At 39.7% G+C, this 15,226-nt stretch overlaps 2 protein-coding genes across 3 annotated transcripts; one reads left to right on the plus strand and one right to left on the minus strand.

Annotated features, from left to right (window-relative positions):
* Positions 1-1,604: 1,604 nt before the first annotated feature.
* Positions 1,605-3,139, minus strand: LOC148363613 (uncharacterized). The gene is made up of 2 exons (XM_088337568.1): positions 3,049-3,139; positions 1,605-2,977 (listed from the first exon to the last, which is right to left on the minus strand). The coding sequence occupies exon 2, from the start codon at positions 2,942-2,944 to the stop codon at positions 2,186-2,188; it is 759 nt and encodes a 252-aa protein (XP_088193694.1). The 5' UTR covers positions 2,945-2,977; positions 3,049-3,139; the 3' UTR covers positions 1,605-2,185.
* On the plus strand, positions 2,919-11,588 carry sec13 (SEC13 homolog, nuclear pore and COPII coat complex component). Of its 2 annotated transcripts, none has more exons than XM_088337567.1 (9): positions 2,919-3,028; positions 3,519-3,563; positions 4,466-4,581; positions 5,548-5,699; positions 8,596-8,729; positions 10,304-10,437; positions 10,522-10,642; positions 10,708-10,854; positions 11,323-11,588. In XM_088337567.1, exons 2-9 carry the CDS (start codon positions 3,558-3,560, stop codon positions 11,431-11,433), a joined length of 921 nt encoding a protein of 306 aa, XP_088193693.1. In that variant the 5' UTR covers positions 2,919-3,028; positions 3,519-3,557; the 3' UTR covers positions 11,434-11,588. The 2 variants fall into 2 exon arrangements, with proteins under 2 accessions (XP_088193693.1, XP_088193692.1); XM_088337566.1 differs by lacking the exon at positions 2,919-3,028 and adding an exon at positions 3,169-3,333.
* The last annotated feature ends 3,638 nt before the right edge of the window (positions 11,589-15,226 follow it).

Genomic DNA, 15,226 nt, shown 5'->3' on the forward strand with positions numbered 1-15,226 from the left:
ACAGCCGGAAGAGCCCTTGGGAGCCGAAAAGGACCATTCGAGTTGGATTTAATTGATTAAACTCACATCATATTGTGTACGGTAGCTTGTTATTTCATCATATGGTTTACGGTTTCTTTCTTTGCACTTCAAGGGTAAATATATAATAAATATTTTGCTGGTGAGGTGCAGTAAATATGACACGGTTCTATAACACAACTACCTGTCTGTGCTTCTCTAGTCAACTGATTTGAATACTGCACATAAAATCTAAAATTCTTTGACAATACATAGAACGGAAAGTTACTTTCCCTGGCAATTAGTTAATTTTACCATAGAGTAACATAGATAGATAGATAGATGCTTTATTCATCCCCGCAGGAAAATTCACATTTCCAGCAGCATCCCTGTGCTGAGAACAATACAATAATAAAGCAAAAAGAATACAATATACAAATACCCAATGTGACGTGCTAATACCCACTGTAGCGTCTTACAGTGCATCCGGAAAGTATTCACAGCGCTTCACTTTTTCCACATTTTGTTATGTTAAAGCCTCATTCCAAATTGTATTAATTTAATCTCTTATCTCAAAATTCTACACAAAATACTCCATTATGACAATGTGAAAACGTTTTTTTTTTACTTTTTCTGAATTTATTAAAAATAGAAAACTAAGAAATCACATTTACATAAGTATTCACAGCCTTTGCTTAATACTTAAACTACCTTTGGCAGCAAATACAGCCTCACGTCTTTTTGAATATGATCCCACAAGTTTAGCACACCTATATTTAGGCAGTTTTGCCCATTCTTTGCAATAAGTCTCAAGCTCAATCAGGATGGATGGGTGACGTTTGTGCACAGCCATTTTCAGATCTCTCCAGAGATGTTCGATCGGATTCAAGTCTGGACTCTGTTTGGGCCACTCCAGGACATTCACTGAGTGGTTCTGAATCCAATTTTTTGAGATCTTGGCTGTGTGCTTTGGGTCGTTGTCCTGCTGAAAAATGAACCTTCGCCCCAGCCTGAGCTCAAGAGCGCTCTGGAGCAGGTTTTCATCCAGGATATCGCTATATATTGCTGCATTCATTTTTCCTTCTATCCTGACTAGTCTGCCAGTTCCTGCTGCTGAAAAACATCCCCACAGCATGATGCTGCCACCACCATGCTTCCCTGTAGGGATGGTATTGGCCTGGTGATGAGCGGTGCCTGGTTTCCTCCAAACATGGCGCCTGGCATTCACACCAAAGAGTTCAAACTTTGTCTCATCGGACCAGAGATTTTTGTTTCTCATGGTCTGAGAGTCATTCAGGTGCTTTTTGGCAAATTCCAGACGGGCTTCCATGTTCCTTTTACTAAAGAGTGGCTTTCGTCTGGCCACTCTACCATACAGGCCTGATTGGTGGATTGCTGCAGAGATGGTTGTCCTTCTGGAAGGCTCTCCTCTCTCCACAGAGGAATGCTGGAGCTCTGAGAGAGTGACCATCGGGTTCTTGGTCACCTCCCTGACTAATGCCCTTCTTCCCCGATCGCTCAGTTTAGAAGGCCGGCCAGGTCTAGGAAGAGTCCTGGTGGTTCCAAATGTCTTCCATTTACGAATAATGGAGGCCACTGTGCTCATTGGGGCCTTCAAAGCAGCAGATATTTTTCTGTATCCTTCCCCAGATTTGTGCCTCAAGACAATCCTGTCTCGCAGGTCTACAGACAGTTCTTTTGACTTCATGCTTGGTGTTTGTGCTCTGACATGCACACTCAACTGTGGGACCTTATATAGACAGGTGTGTGCCTTTCCAAATCATGTCCAATCAACTGAATTTACTGCAGGTGGACTCCAATTAAGCTGTAGAAAGATCTCAAGGATGATCAGTGGAAAAAAGATGCACCTGAGCTCAATTTTGAGCTTCATGGCAAAGGCTGTGAATACTTATGTAAATGTGAGATCTTAGTTTTCTATTTTTAATAAATTCAAAAAATGTAAAAAAAAAACTTTTTCACTTTGTCATAATGGAGTATTTTGTGTAGAATTTTGAGATAAGAGATTAAATTAATACAATTTGGAATGAGGCTGTAATATGACAAAATGTGGAAAAAGTGAAGCGCTGTGAATACTTTCCGGATGCACTGTATATAGAGTATCTAGATAGTGCTACACAGAATACATATAGCAATAAAATTTGGTTTTATGCAATGTAGGGGGTGTGGTTTAATGTGGGCCTTTACTCTGCCGGGTGGAGTTAAAGAGCCTCATGGCATGAGGAAGAATAGATCTCTTCAGTCTGTCCGTGGTACAAGACAGTGACAGCAGTCTGTCGCTGAAGCTGCTCTTCTGTCTGGAGATAATGCTGTGTAGTGGATGTGATGAATTGTCCATGATTGACCGCAGCTTTTTCAGTGCCCGTCTCTCAGCTACTGTTGTCAGGCTGTCCAGCTCTGTGCCCACAACAGAACTTGCTTTCCTCGCCAGTTTATTGAGACGAGAGGCATCCTTCTTCATGACGCTGCCTCCCCGACACGCTGCCGCATAGAAGAGGGCGCTTGCCACAACTGTCTCATAGAATATTTTCAGGAGATTTTTGCAGATGTTGAAGGAGGCCAGCCTTCTGAGGAAGTAAAGTCGGCTTTGACCTTTCCTACATAGAGCTTCTGTGTTGGCAGTCCTGTCCAGTTTGTTGCTCAGCTGCACACCCAGGTATTTGTAGGTCTCGACAAATTCTACACATTCTCCTTTGATGGTTACAGGAACCAGATGTGTTCTAGTTCTCCTGAAATCCACCACCATCTCCCTGGTCTTGGTGGTGTTCAGGTGCAGGTGGTTTGCGTCGCTCCATTGGACAAAGTCCTGAATCAATTTCCTGTACTCCTCCTCCTGCCCACTTCTGATACATCCCACGATCGCAGTGTCATCAGCAAACTTCCTTGCCCCCTTAGCCCTATCCAGGTGAGAGAGGGATCGGTGTAGCATGTAGAGTATAGCATCATCCCCTCCCACCTTCTCCTGAAAAGCAAATTGCAGAGGGTCGATGGCGTGACGGACCTGTAGCCTCAGGTGGTGCAGCAGTTACTTACTCTGTCACTTTATAGAAGAAGTAGTGAGTAACTATAACTATTTACATTTTTAAAGTAACGGGCAACACACTGATTATTATTCTGTGACATTAAAACACAAAAAGAGGCGGACATCGACATTATGGTCGATGTTTTTGCCGGATGGCTTTATGTGACGCATCCGGCGGAAACGCCACTCCAACCAGTTGCCACGTCGAAATTGCATCAATTTCGCTTTTATTCCCACCCCTCCTTAATTTGTAAATATTGTATTTGTGGTGGACCTTTTCTCAGTCTGCAGTCATGGTAAGTCCGCTGTCAGTTGCTTGAAATGCAAGAAAATTATGTGTGTTTTATTTGTGGCAGTAAACCCGCGAGTTAGCATCCCAGCTAAGTGAATTTCAGAGTAATACATTGGTCAATTCATTGATTATGTCCGGCAATAAAACTGCGACATTTCGTATGGACACTTATATTTTTATTGTTCACAGGTTTCTGTCATCAACACCGTGGACACCTCACACGAGGACATGATAGTGAGTACTGCAGTTGTACTTGTAGTTTCGTGTGTGATTGCGAGTGACTTAACATTTTATGGTAAATGGTTAATGGGCTGTATTTATAAAGCGCTTAACTAACACAGCCGAGATACTCCATATCCATTCTTTCTTGTGTCCTATAACCACTCAAAGATCTTTTTCAATTTCTGGGTAATGTCCAAGGCTTTTTCTTTTTCTAGTCATGGGTGTATTTCAAAAATAATTTACAAATAAAAGACCAAAATTTACTACTTTTTTACTGTAAATTCTGTGCTTAAGTTTGCACCATTGAGTTTGTTGTTTCTGTAGAAGACACGACCCCTTCACCTTGCACTGCCAACCATTTGCTACTGGTGGCACACAACCAAATATGTGCATATACACTGATCCCCTGATTTCAGTATTCTATTTTCAATGTGTAAAAATTGGGTTAGATATTGTATATGTGGTAGGGAGAATATATTTCTATGTATATGATGTTAGTAGAGGGAAATTACGTGCCTTTTGCATGATTCGGCGCCACTGTGACTGTATTAAGTTGTATTTGTAGATGGTTATAAACGCGCACACCCTTCTAAGGTCATGTATTTAGTGTTGTGTTGCCGGCGCTATCTCACTTCGTGAGCAAAGGAGTAAATAATCAGAGTTTTGAACACGTTGTAATTAACGAGCTTTTTAAAAGTTGTGGAGTAATGCACCATACTGTAACGACAGTTAAGTTTGGAATCTTTATGAAAAACATGTTACAGTACTCGTTACTGAGAAAAGTAATTGCGTTCCAGGAATGTTTTTTTATTTTTTATTTATAATATGTCAATCCCACATTGGGTTTTCATGAGCATAGCTATTATTTAGTTAATGAGGTAGAGAAAATTGTATTAAATAATGATGTGTTGCAGCATGACGCTCAGATGGATTACTATGGCACCCGCCTGGCTACCTGCTCTTCCGACCGTACCCTCAAAATATTTGACGTCCGTAACGGTGGGCAAATCCTTGTTGCTGACCTGCGAGGGTGAGTTTTATGTTCTGTATTTTCCAAACTGTAGGGCACACTTAAAAAGCCCAAATTGGCCAGAAATTGGAAAAGGTGCCTTATAACCTGCTTCATCTTATATGCCGCAGAATACAGCAGAAAGGTTTGGAAATGCATTAAATTATTATTGGTTTGCATTAGTAGACAAGATTATACGGTGAAGCAGTATCTGGCCATGATTGATTATATTGGTTAACATCACTGATTTATATTGCAAATTGTATGCAACGGACTATATCCTGATTAGTGACGGTGAGAGTGCCAATACTTTGTCATTTGCAGCAGTGGTGGTCAAGTGATGTACAACAAGGCATTACACCCTTCTCATTATAGCATTATTTTTATTCGCTGTGCCGGAAACACTGATTTGCAAAGGGAATTCTGATAGGTCTCTCTACTCCTTCAAAAATTAATGTTAAAGAATGGACAAAACTGACATTTTTTAACAAAATACACAAGTTCTGTCACTTGCGCATGCATATTAATCTGAGGGGTTATTGACAGGTGAAGAAGTGGAGAGACTGTTTAACTTATCCAACTACACGCGTTGGATTCCCATTGCATGCAATGTTTTACAATTTAGATTAGTGGCACACATTAATACATTGCAGTAATATGTAACTGTACACACGGAGGCTCCTACTGTATTATATTCCGGTGCTCCCTAAAAATGCAAAATAAAGTTTTATATATATATATATATATATATATATATATATGTGTGTGTGTGACTTTACCTTATAATCCTTTGCACCTTATAGTGCAGATAATTTGTTATTTTAGCAATTAACAAATGATGCAGTGAGAACCTACAATTGTTCTCTCAATCATTATTAAAATTTGATGGAATGCACACGAATGTAGCTGTTGTGGCAGTGTAGTGCACACTGCGATGAATGTGGTTTCCTTGTCATTTTGTTCAATTGGTTTGTGTGACTTTGTCAGGCATGAGGGTCCTGTGTGGCAAGTGGCGTGGGCTCACCCCATGTTCGGCAACATCCTGGCGTCCTGCTCCTATGATCGCAAAGTAATTGTGTGGAAAGAGGAGAATGGGGCCTGGGACAAGATGTATGAATACACGGGACATGAGTCGTCAGGTAGGTTAATGCCCTCTCTGTGTGGTGACACTGCATTGGATCCATTTTTCAATAGATAACTTGCCAATCAATCTATTTGATGGGGTATATTTCCTGCTGTTACTATCTTTTAAAAGTCTGGGCTCGTTTAAAAAAGTACTTATTTTTGAAAGAAAAGTAGTTTTTTTTCCAATGAGAATAACATGAAACTAATCACTCCGTACATTGTTAACCTGATAAATGGCAATTTTCGATGCAAAGGTCTGTTTTTAAATGTGATATTTACATAGGTGTATAGAGGCCCATTTCCAGCACCAGTACGCCTGTGTTCTGAAGGTACATTGTTTTTTCTTAATTGCGTACAAGGCTAATGGATGATGATGAAACCCTTGTGCAATTATGTTATCACAGCTGAAAACATTTTAGCTGGTTAGAGAATGTATAAAACTGACCTTCCTTAGAGCTAGTCAATTTTCTGGAGCAAGACTTTTTTACGTTTAATTAAACTTTCAGAATGACTAAAAAAGGGCAGCGGGCAGGGGACACCCTGAACTGGTTGCCAGCCAGTCGCGAGGCACACAAATACAGAACTCACTCGCTCATTCACACCTAGAGACAATTTGGTCCGGCCAAATAACCGAACATGCACGATTTTGGAAAATTGGAGGAAATTGCAGTGCCTGGAGGAAACCCACGCAAGCACGGGGAGAACATGCAAACTCAGCACAGGAAAGCTGATAGCTGTCATGAAAAATTAGGGCTATTCCATATGAGAAATTGAAAATCTCCTTCAACTGTGTGTGGTACTCCCTTCATAGAACAACACAAAAACCTCTAACCAGTGTAGAAAGAGAACTGGTGGGTCCTCTGCAAAACCAAGCAAGAGAACAAGTGCATTAGAGTCTCTAGTTTGAGAAATAGATGTCTTATTAATCCTCAAATAGCAGCTTGGTTGGATAATACATGCAAAACACTACTGTCAACATCTACAGTGACGAGCTGACTCAGAGATGCTGGTGTTGAAAGCAGAGTGGAAAAGAAAATGCGGTATCTGAAACTGGCCAACAAAAGGAAGAGATTATTATGGGCAAAGGAAAACAGACATTGGACAACCCACTTAATTAATGAAAGTGTGACTTTATCATGGTAAACACAAAATTGTGGCCCAAAACCTTTGAACTATAGTGTCTGTGTTTTATTTGAGAGCCCCCTTGCACACATCTCATGTGTTGTCTCTCTATATCATTGTCAGTAATACAACGGCCTGTCACTGATAAATTCTGACCTTTCCCTAAGTGCTTCTGTATTATCAACAAGCGTTTAATGACTCGTAATGTTCTCACTGGAAATGTGGGACTCAGTGAAAGGTAAGCTTCAGTAAAGATATTTTTTTAAGTACCTTAGCACTGGCATTTTACAATAGTTAACATTTTATACTCACCTGCCAAATATTTGCATTGAAGACTTGCCCCAGGACAAAAAAAAAATACAGAGAAAACCCATATTTTCTAGAACAGGGACGAGCAAACTAGGGTTTTTCATCCAGCCCGCCAAACAAAAATGCTAAAAGTCATGGTGGGGAAAAAGTACTAAGAAAAATGTGTTTAGTGCCACTCTTGTACCCAGTGTCCCCAACATTTAAATAGCTAGCTAATGTTTTCTTCTCTTGCTATTTTTCTCATGTATTAATTTATTTATCAAGATTTTTACCAAATTTATTGGGGGAAAAAACCCTTCTATAGACGTTCTCCATTTTGAATTTTTCAATACATTTTATTAATTTTTTTAAGGTACTATATTTATCACTTTGCTTTAATTCTGAGCTGTTCAATAGTAGTTCGATTACATGGTTTATCTGTAGAGTCAAGTCAAGTCATGTTTATTTGCATAGCCCTTAATCACAGAGTCTCAAAGGGGTGCACAGATCAAAGACTATTCCAAACTATTATTACAGACTATTATGACACCATCCCCTCATCTAAAACCTACATGAGTGCAAATAATACACATATTATCAACATAAAATATAGATTATTCATATGCTTTAGAGTAGAAGTGTGTTTTAAGCTTATATTTAAACATTTCCACTGAGGTTGCAGATAGAATCTCAGGGGGAAGAGCATTCCACAGCACCGGGGCCCGAATGGAGAACGCTCTCGAACCTGCGGATCTCTTCTTGTCTCTTGGGATCACTAGTAGACCAGCGTTTTCAGAGCGAAAGCTCCGGGCCGGAACAGGGGAAATTAAATCTGAAAGATATGAGGGAGCAAGTCCATGCATGATTTATACAAATAAAAATGACTTGACTTGACTTGATTTTGTATAATACCAACAGAACGTTAAAATCACATCTTAAGCTAACAGGGAGCCAATGTACAGTAGGTTAGCAATGTACAGGTAGAGCAAAAATATTTAACATGCACTTGTGAATGTCTGCATGTTTGTTGATTCACCAAAATAATTCTCAAATTGTTTCTGTTATATTTTATTTTTTACTAAATGAAATGTGCAAAATAACTTTTTTTTTTCTTTAAATTGCCAAAACTAGATATACGTCTGTTTGAAATGGCAGCAACGATATGAGCAAAAATGGATAGGCCTACATGATCTTTTTTCCTTGTGTATTGCTGAGCTACTGGATTTTCGTTTTTTTTTCTCCCTGGCCCTTTTGCCAATTTTTCTTAACTTGATGTGGACAGTTCTCCCATTCCTTGTCTAGAAGATGACTAAAGTCAAGTTCCATTTCCGAAATAAACCCTTCTTTTTCTAAGCCCATTCCTGATTCTGTACCATTAAAACATGCAGCAACATAAACAAATACTGCTAATAAAGGTTACAAAAACAAACAAGACAAGAGACAAATTGATAATAAAATTGCTTAGCTCTTCATCATTCATCTTGTTTCTTTTTCATGCAGTCAACTCGGTGTGTTGGGGTCCTCACGAGTTTGGTCTGATTCTGGCGTGCGGCAGCTCTGACGGCGCCATCTCCCTGCTCACCTTTACAGGAGAGCAACAGTGGGACATCAAGAAGATCAACAACGCACATACGGTCAGTGGTCCCTGTAGGGGGTTGGGATGTTTGGAGTTTTGATTGGTTCCCAGAGCAGGTCTTGCATGACGTATTTCTAAGTGTGTTTTCTGAATCAGATATTGTGATGAAAAAACACTTGTTAATAGGTACCATAACATACCCAAGGGGTTGTGTACTGTATTTCAGATGTCGGGAACCTTTTTGACCCTTAGTTATTTTATTTATTTGGAGAGAGATAGAGCCATACCGTATATTTTAAGACAAAATTCAACAAAACTACCAAACTCGCTCTCCAGACAAAAGCTTACACTACCGCACATTTTATTTCATTATGTGACATTTGATGATTTGATAAAATCTATGAAATAAAAATATTGCCAGAGTCTGTCCTATATCAATGTAAATATAACACCTAAAATTTGTCTCCCCCTCGCAGTTATTTAAGAGTGTTGAGGCTCATTTTAATCGTCATTTTTGTCCTAAGTTATGGTTTAAAAACAAGTTGGTCTTTGTAAAAATGTCACAAAATATTGCAAATGGGGATACCGACGTATTTACCGACGGCGAAGGGCAAAGGTGACTCCGTACGTGTGTATAGCTCCGCGCATTCCTACCGCTCTTCCAATAAAATTGTTCTGGATGCTTAGTTAGCGTTTTGGGGTGTTTACAGTTATTTTTGTGGGTTTTCATCATAAAGTGTCTAACAGTGAAGATTATTTAGATACGTACAGCTAACACGGGATATGTTAGTACAGCACCATGACTGTAAACTTTAGTGGAAAATATCCCCAGAATATACTAGACCGAACCATAACATGTGTTGTTTTGGCTAAGTTGGCTTCTCGCCTAACAATACAGACAATCATTTTGTGAGTTTTATTTTCTCTTCGAGCCAGATATGGCTGGTGAGCCATAGGTTCCCGACCTGTGCCGTAATTTTTGGGCATATGGGGCACCTTAAAACCTCGAACTAGCCCGAAATTACTAAGTGCGCCTTATAGATCGGGAAATGCGGTTAATGATATTGTCAAAAGCATACCTGCAATGAAACGCGGTAACTATTTATGAGTTGATAAGGTTTTAATTTAGTGGACACTCAAAATAAGGCGAGCAGACATGAAAGGATTATTAACTTGCAAGGACAGCAGGGGCGAGCCCAAACCTCTGATAAAAATATCCAAACTGTTGTAAAAACAAAACAAAAAAAAGATAACAGATACACTAATCCCTGCTGTAACACAGTTTACATTTCCAGGTCTCGTTGCTTTACTGATTTTTGCCATGCATTGTGTTCTGAATTCTGATTGGCTAAACAATCCCTAAGAGTATGTATTAGTAAAAAAGGGAAACATTTACCGGTAAAGTATCAAGTACTTGTATTTGTTAAACAAATGCTTTGATCTGTAAAAAGGGTTAGCTATCTGGTCTCAACGTCAAAGTGAGCATTTAATGGTACAATAATTGTAAAAAATCAAGTTTTTTTTATTTCACTGATTTGGCAAATGGCTGCTTTTTCGGAACCTAACACCTGCGATAAAAAACGTTTCACGATAAATGTAAAAGAAATTCCATTTGTTGTCCCCGTGTGTCAGATTGGCTGCAACGCGGTCAGCTGGGCTCCTGCAGTGATGCCAGGCAGCCTGATCGAGCAGCCGTCAGGGCAAAAGCCAAACTACGTCAAACGCTTTGTGTCGGGAGGATGCGACAACCTCGTTAAACTCTGGAAGTAAGTCAAACTCGATTAACAAAAACAAAAAACAAGCAAGCTTTTTTTTTCCTATTGTTGTCCTCCTGCCGTCTCGCTGAGCAGAGAGGAGGACGGCCAATGGAAGGAAGATCAGAAACTGGAGGCGCACAGTGATTGGGTGAGAGACGTGGGCTGGGCACCTTCTATCGGGCTACCCACAAGCACCATTGCCAGCTGCTCGCAGGTCAGATGAGACACTTCTTCGGTAGAAGCCTGCCACTTTTTTCTAACGGTTTCGCTGGCATCCAGGACGGTCGCGTGTACATCTGGACATGCGATGATCCCGCAGGCAACGCATGGACGGCCAAACTGCTACACAAGTTCAACGATGTAGTCTGGCACGTCAGTTGGTCCATCACAGGGAACATCTTGGCTGTGTCGGGAGGGGACAACAAGGTTTGCCACCACAATCATCATTAAGGCCAGATAATTTTCCAGACTTGAATTGCAATTTTAATGTGATTTTAAATTTTAGATGAAAAGTGCATTTTCTGTACTAGTTTTGTTTTTGGGCAGAGCTTTAACATAGAGACATGGAAACTTACTTAGAGATGACCTTATTACCAACTGGGAGTATACAGCTGTAACAAAATTATAGATCTGTAAAATAGATAAAACACAAGAGTCCAGAATGTAGCGTTTTTCCGTGAATAATGGCTCCAAGCCGTCTCATGAGTAATGAATCTGTCGTTGGTGACTAGCCATGTTCGGCAGTGGTGGCTTAAGAGTTGTTAGCTTAGCTGTTAGCTTTCCCCTCTGATGCCAGTTAGATCAAATAGACTTCAGTTAACCCTGCAGCCCTTATCATCATTTTGCTCTTCTCTGGATAACATTTTTTTCACATTGATGACCATGTTTTTGTAGGTGACCTTGTGGAAAGAGTCGATGGATGGTCAGTGGGCGTGTATCAGTGACGTCAGCAAAGGCCAAGGATCCGTGTCCACCATTACAGACACACAGCAGGCGGAGCAGTGACATAAACACCAACACACTCAATATGTCCATATGGTTATCAAAACAATTGACTGTTTATTTTTCTTTTTAAATCAAAATGATTCAAATTGCCCAAACAAAGACTCTTTATGTCTATCCTTCCCAACATTCCTCACAATAGCTGGCAGTTATTGGGTGCTAAAATGTTAGGGTTAATATTTTCGTAGGTTAACCCCAAGTGATCAGTAAGAGAGGCAAAATGTAGTTTTAGAATTTATTCACTGCGCAGTGAGGTAGACGAATACAAAAGGTCCTAGCGTCTCACGTGTTTCTCGTGGTGCAACCCGGTTTTGTTCAAAACGTGCGCATGCGCAGAAAGTATCAATGACGTCACACATACGTTTCCGGTTCAAAGTTCGCCCATAGATAGCAATTACAAACGATGTCATAGCTTTCGGTACAAAACAGCAGAAAAACGAGTTGTAATACAAGTCAAGCACATCAGGATTATTTGTAACATAGAAGACAGAGAAATACACAATTAACTAAAAACGATTAGATTTGACATTTCCCCCCTGTTGTGGATTTCGAAGGATATCAGTGATAGTACCAGAGATTTTCAAGTTAACACATTAAAAAAAACAACAGGTTAGTAGTTTCGTGGAGGGGCGAAAAACCTTCGTAAAGGAGAAAAATTCCCCTCCTCCCACCTCATTTTCGTGAGGTCGAGAGTGTTTCTTATGCTAGAAAACGTTGTAGTAATGTGAGATAGTTAACTATAAGAATCACAGATAAAACGAACAAAAACCATAATACAAAAAACACAAAACAAAAAACCCTGCCTGTGCGTTGGTCTCCACAGGGCCTGAATGACTTGGTGAGCGGGACTCGATTAGCTTACCCACTCAGATGTTCGCGTGTGCAATAGAGAGGTTTCCCTTTGTTGGTAGGGATAAGTTCTTTTAGACAATGTTGTCTAAGTCCATTTAAATATGGTGTATGGGAATTGATACCAATAAAACAAAGCAGTCCGCAAAGTCCAAAATTTTCAACGTTACGCAAGAAGAAATTGTACCTTATCTTATTTCCTCCCTTAGTTGTTAGAATTCTCATTTTGGTACTTTTACGACCATTTCTCTAGATATCATTGTAAAATCTGATGCCTATTCTTTCGGAAGAATAGATTAAGGCATTATTGGCAGCTTTTGATGCAGTTTTTCATGAGCATGAGCACCGTAAGAATCCCCACACCTTTATTACTAGCAAAATGTATATGGTCTTTAACGGTAGGACTTCTTTCCGACACTGCCGAAATGACGAACATAGATGGCTGAAGTTGAGCGAGAGGTCTCAGCACCAGCATGTTCCCATTTTAGAGAACTGGATCTCTGGATAACTCCATGGCCCCCGGGGCCTTTGAGCGGCACAGTGACCTGCTGGGTCGGGGCCACATGGCCATGAATAGACACCGGGCAATCGCCACCTTTGCGTCGCTCCAGTTTGGTGAGGGTTATCGTTGAAGAACTCGATGACGAAGGCCTGCTGGCTCGGGCGCTCGGGTGGACCCTGCTTGGAGGGGTCTGTGAAGGGGGATGAGATCTGAGGGGGGCTTTGGCACGGGGGGCATTTTCTCTGTCCTTTGAGCGCCGGGTCCTCAGTCACTCTGAGTTCCGTCGTCATGGTGATGGCCTCCTGGCGTGATGATGTGTCGCTTGTAGATGAGATGACACCATCCAGTCGTCCACATTGGATTGCTCCTCTTTTCGGATCTGGCAAGTTAGCTTCTTCCCCGAGATGACAACAGCCTCCTGCGTCGAGGCGGACGTGTGGAGGAGACACAGTTGATGGCGCGAGTGCTGGAACACTCCCTAGAGTCCTGACAGCTGCCCTTGGGAAGAAAAGTTAGGTTTGAAGCTCCCTGGGCAGACAAAACTCAGTCATCTGTTCAGCAGGGGTCACCATCCCCTGTATGGATGAGAGAAGCATAATGAATATCATAGAACTGAATATTCATGGAAAGCTATAGATAGGAAAAAGGATAGTCAGGACTTAATAAAAAAAATTTTTTTATTAATAGAATGTGCTATTCTATATCTCCCCCCTCTTGAGACTTTATGGCTCAAGAAAAATTCATTTATAGATTTGTATATTTTCTCAAGTTGTCTTTATATTTATTTTAAGTGAAAATCAAAATCCCCACTATAAGATGCCCTATCCATTTTGAGCGTTCTATCCCAAAATGCTAACTCGAAGATAAACAATTTGTTTTTTAAATTGTCAGTTCTAAATTTCAAATTTTGCTTTTTCACTAAATCTAGTCACTGAATCAGTCTAACCATCATCCTTGTCAGAATCATTTACCTTGATTTGAGTGTTCTCTTTTGTAGATTGATCACATTTGAGAAAAAAAATTTGTATGCACCTTTTATTTGCATTTTCTTTTGATTTTCAATGTGTTATTTTGCTGTTGGCCATTCCCCTCGAGGCAGATGACCAGGATAGATTGTTAAATTATCAATTTAACCCAAGAAAAGACGTTTCTATTGTTATGATTCACCCTTTGTTTTGCCTTTTGTAAAAATCATAACCTATGTATTATCTTTTCAGTAAGTAAATTGGTTCAAAATAACAGTATTTTGCAAAGAAAGCAGGTAATTCACACTCAAAGTGAATGATTTTGCCCAAAATGAAAAATACCATCCCAAAATATTCTCAATGTGGGCGATTTTCTAATGGTGAATAGTTATTTAAATCGATTTTTGTTGATCAATTTGATAAACATTGTAAATTTGTTATATTACAACATTTCTTTTGTGTAAAATTTTCTATCTGTCCAAATTTCGCAATTTGAATCTCAAAAAAAACGTTATATGGAGAGCATATTCAGAAGACAATTTTTCATCAATTTCGGAAAAAACGAGGTTTTAACTTATTTTTTACTGAATGTCTCAATTCTTCCCCCCTGAGTTAAAACCTAAGTTCACAATCTTTGAATAGTAGTGAAATCAGACAAATTTATAAATTTGCAAGATTAATTTATCAATCTTCCTCAAATACATTTACACTTTGTATTAACAAGACTCTATAAAACTTCAAGCAGACGTGTTCTTGAATGTTGTTGTCTTTCAGTCTTTTGATTTGCTTATTCCACATTTCATTCACCAGTTGAATGTTGCTTTTGGCCCATCAAAAATAGTTTTTCAAAAATGTGTCCATGTCAAACACAAAATGACTTTATTGACTTTTCTGTCAGTTCCACTGGCAACGACTGCAGGAATCTCCTGTTAGCTGTCTGAAAAGCAGCTGGGATGTGCCCCCAACACTCCCATGATGTCGTTGTTGAGCGTAGTTGGGATGTGCTCCATCTCACTCCCTTGGCCTCGCTGTTGATAAGCGGCGCAGACAATGCATGACTGATGTCTTTGGCTCTTTCAGCAAATGATTTTTGTCCATGATTTCTTTTTGACAGGGTGGTATGTCCTTTGAAGAGTAAATGGACTTTCAAAAAGAGTCTTTTGGTGGAATTCAGACACTTAAGAGTCTCGTTAATTCCATTGTGTTTATGTAGTGGGATTTTTTAATAAATTGGCCGCTTATTCAATGTCTTAAATTTTTCTCTAAATTTAAGTACTCGTAGACATTATCTTGGTTTAATCAATTTCTATCGATTTATTTCCCATGCAATTATTCTTAATTTAGCCCGAATTGTCTCGAAATCAACTAATCCGTTATTTCCTATGGCCCTCTTACAGATTGATCAGTTTCTCATTGTGTTCTAAAAATGCTCTTCCATAGAAACCGTTTCCTTTTAACTTAATCAAAAGTCAGTATTTGT

The sequence above is a fragment of the Urocampus carinirostris genome, chromosome 6, assembly GCF_059441175.1.
Source record: "Urocampus carinirostris isolate Australia breed hairy pipefish chromosome 6, RoL_Ucar_1.0, whole genome shotgun sequence".
In the NCBI taxonomy this organism is placed as follows: domain Eukaryota; kingdom Metazoa; phylum Chordata; class Actinopteri; order Syngnathiformes; family Syngnathidae; genus Urocampus; species Urocampus carinirostris.

Excerpts from the sequence above, each read along its gene's own strand:
- LOC148363613 (XM_088337568.1), bottom strand. The coding sequence starts at position 2,944 with ATGCTACACCGATCCCTCTCTCACCTGGATAGGGCTAAGGGGGCAAGG.
- sec13 (XM_088337566.1), top strand. Across the intron at positions 3,564-4,465 it reads CCTCACACGAGGACATGATA|CATGACGCTCAGATGGATTA; the intron begins GTGAGTACTGCA and ends GATGTGTTGCAG. Across the intron at positions 8,730-10,303 it reads AGATCAACAACGCACATACG|ATTGGCTGCAACGCGGTCAG; the intron begins GTCAGTGGTCCC and ends CCCGTGTGTCAG.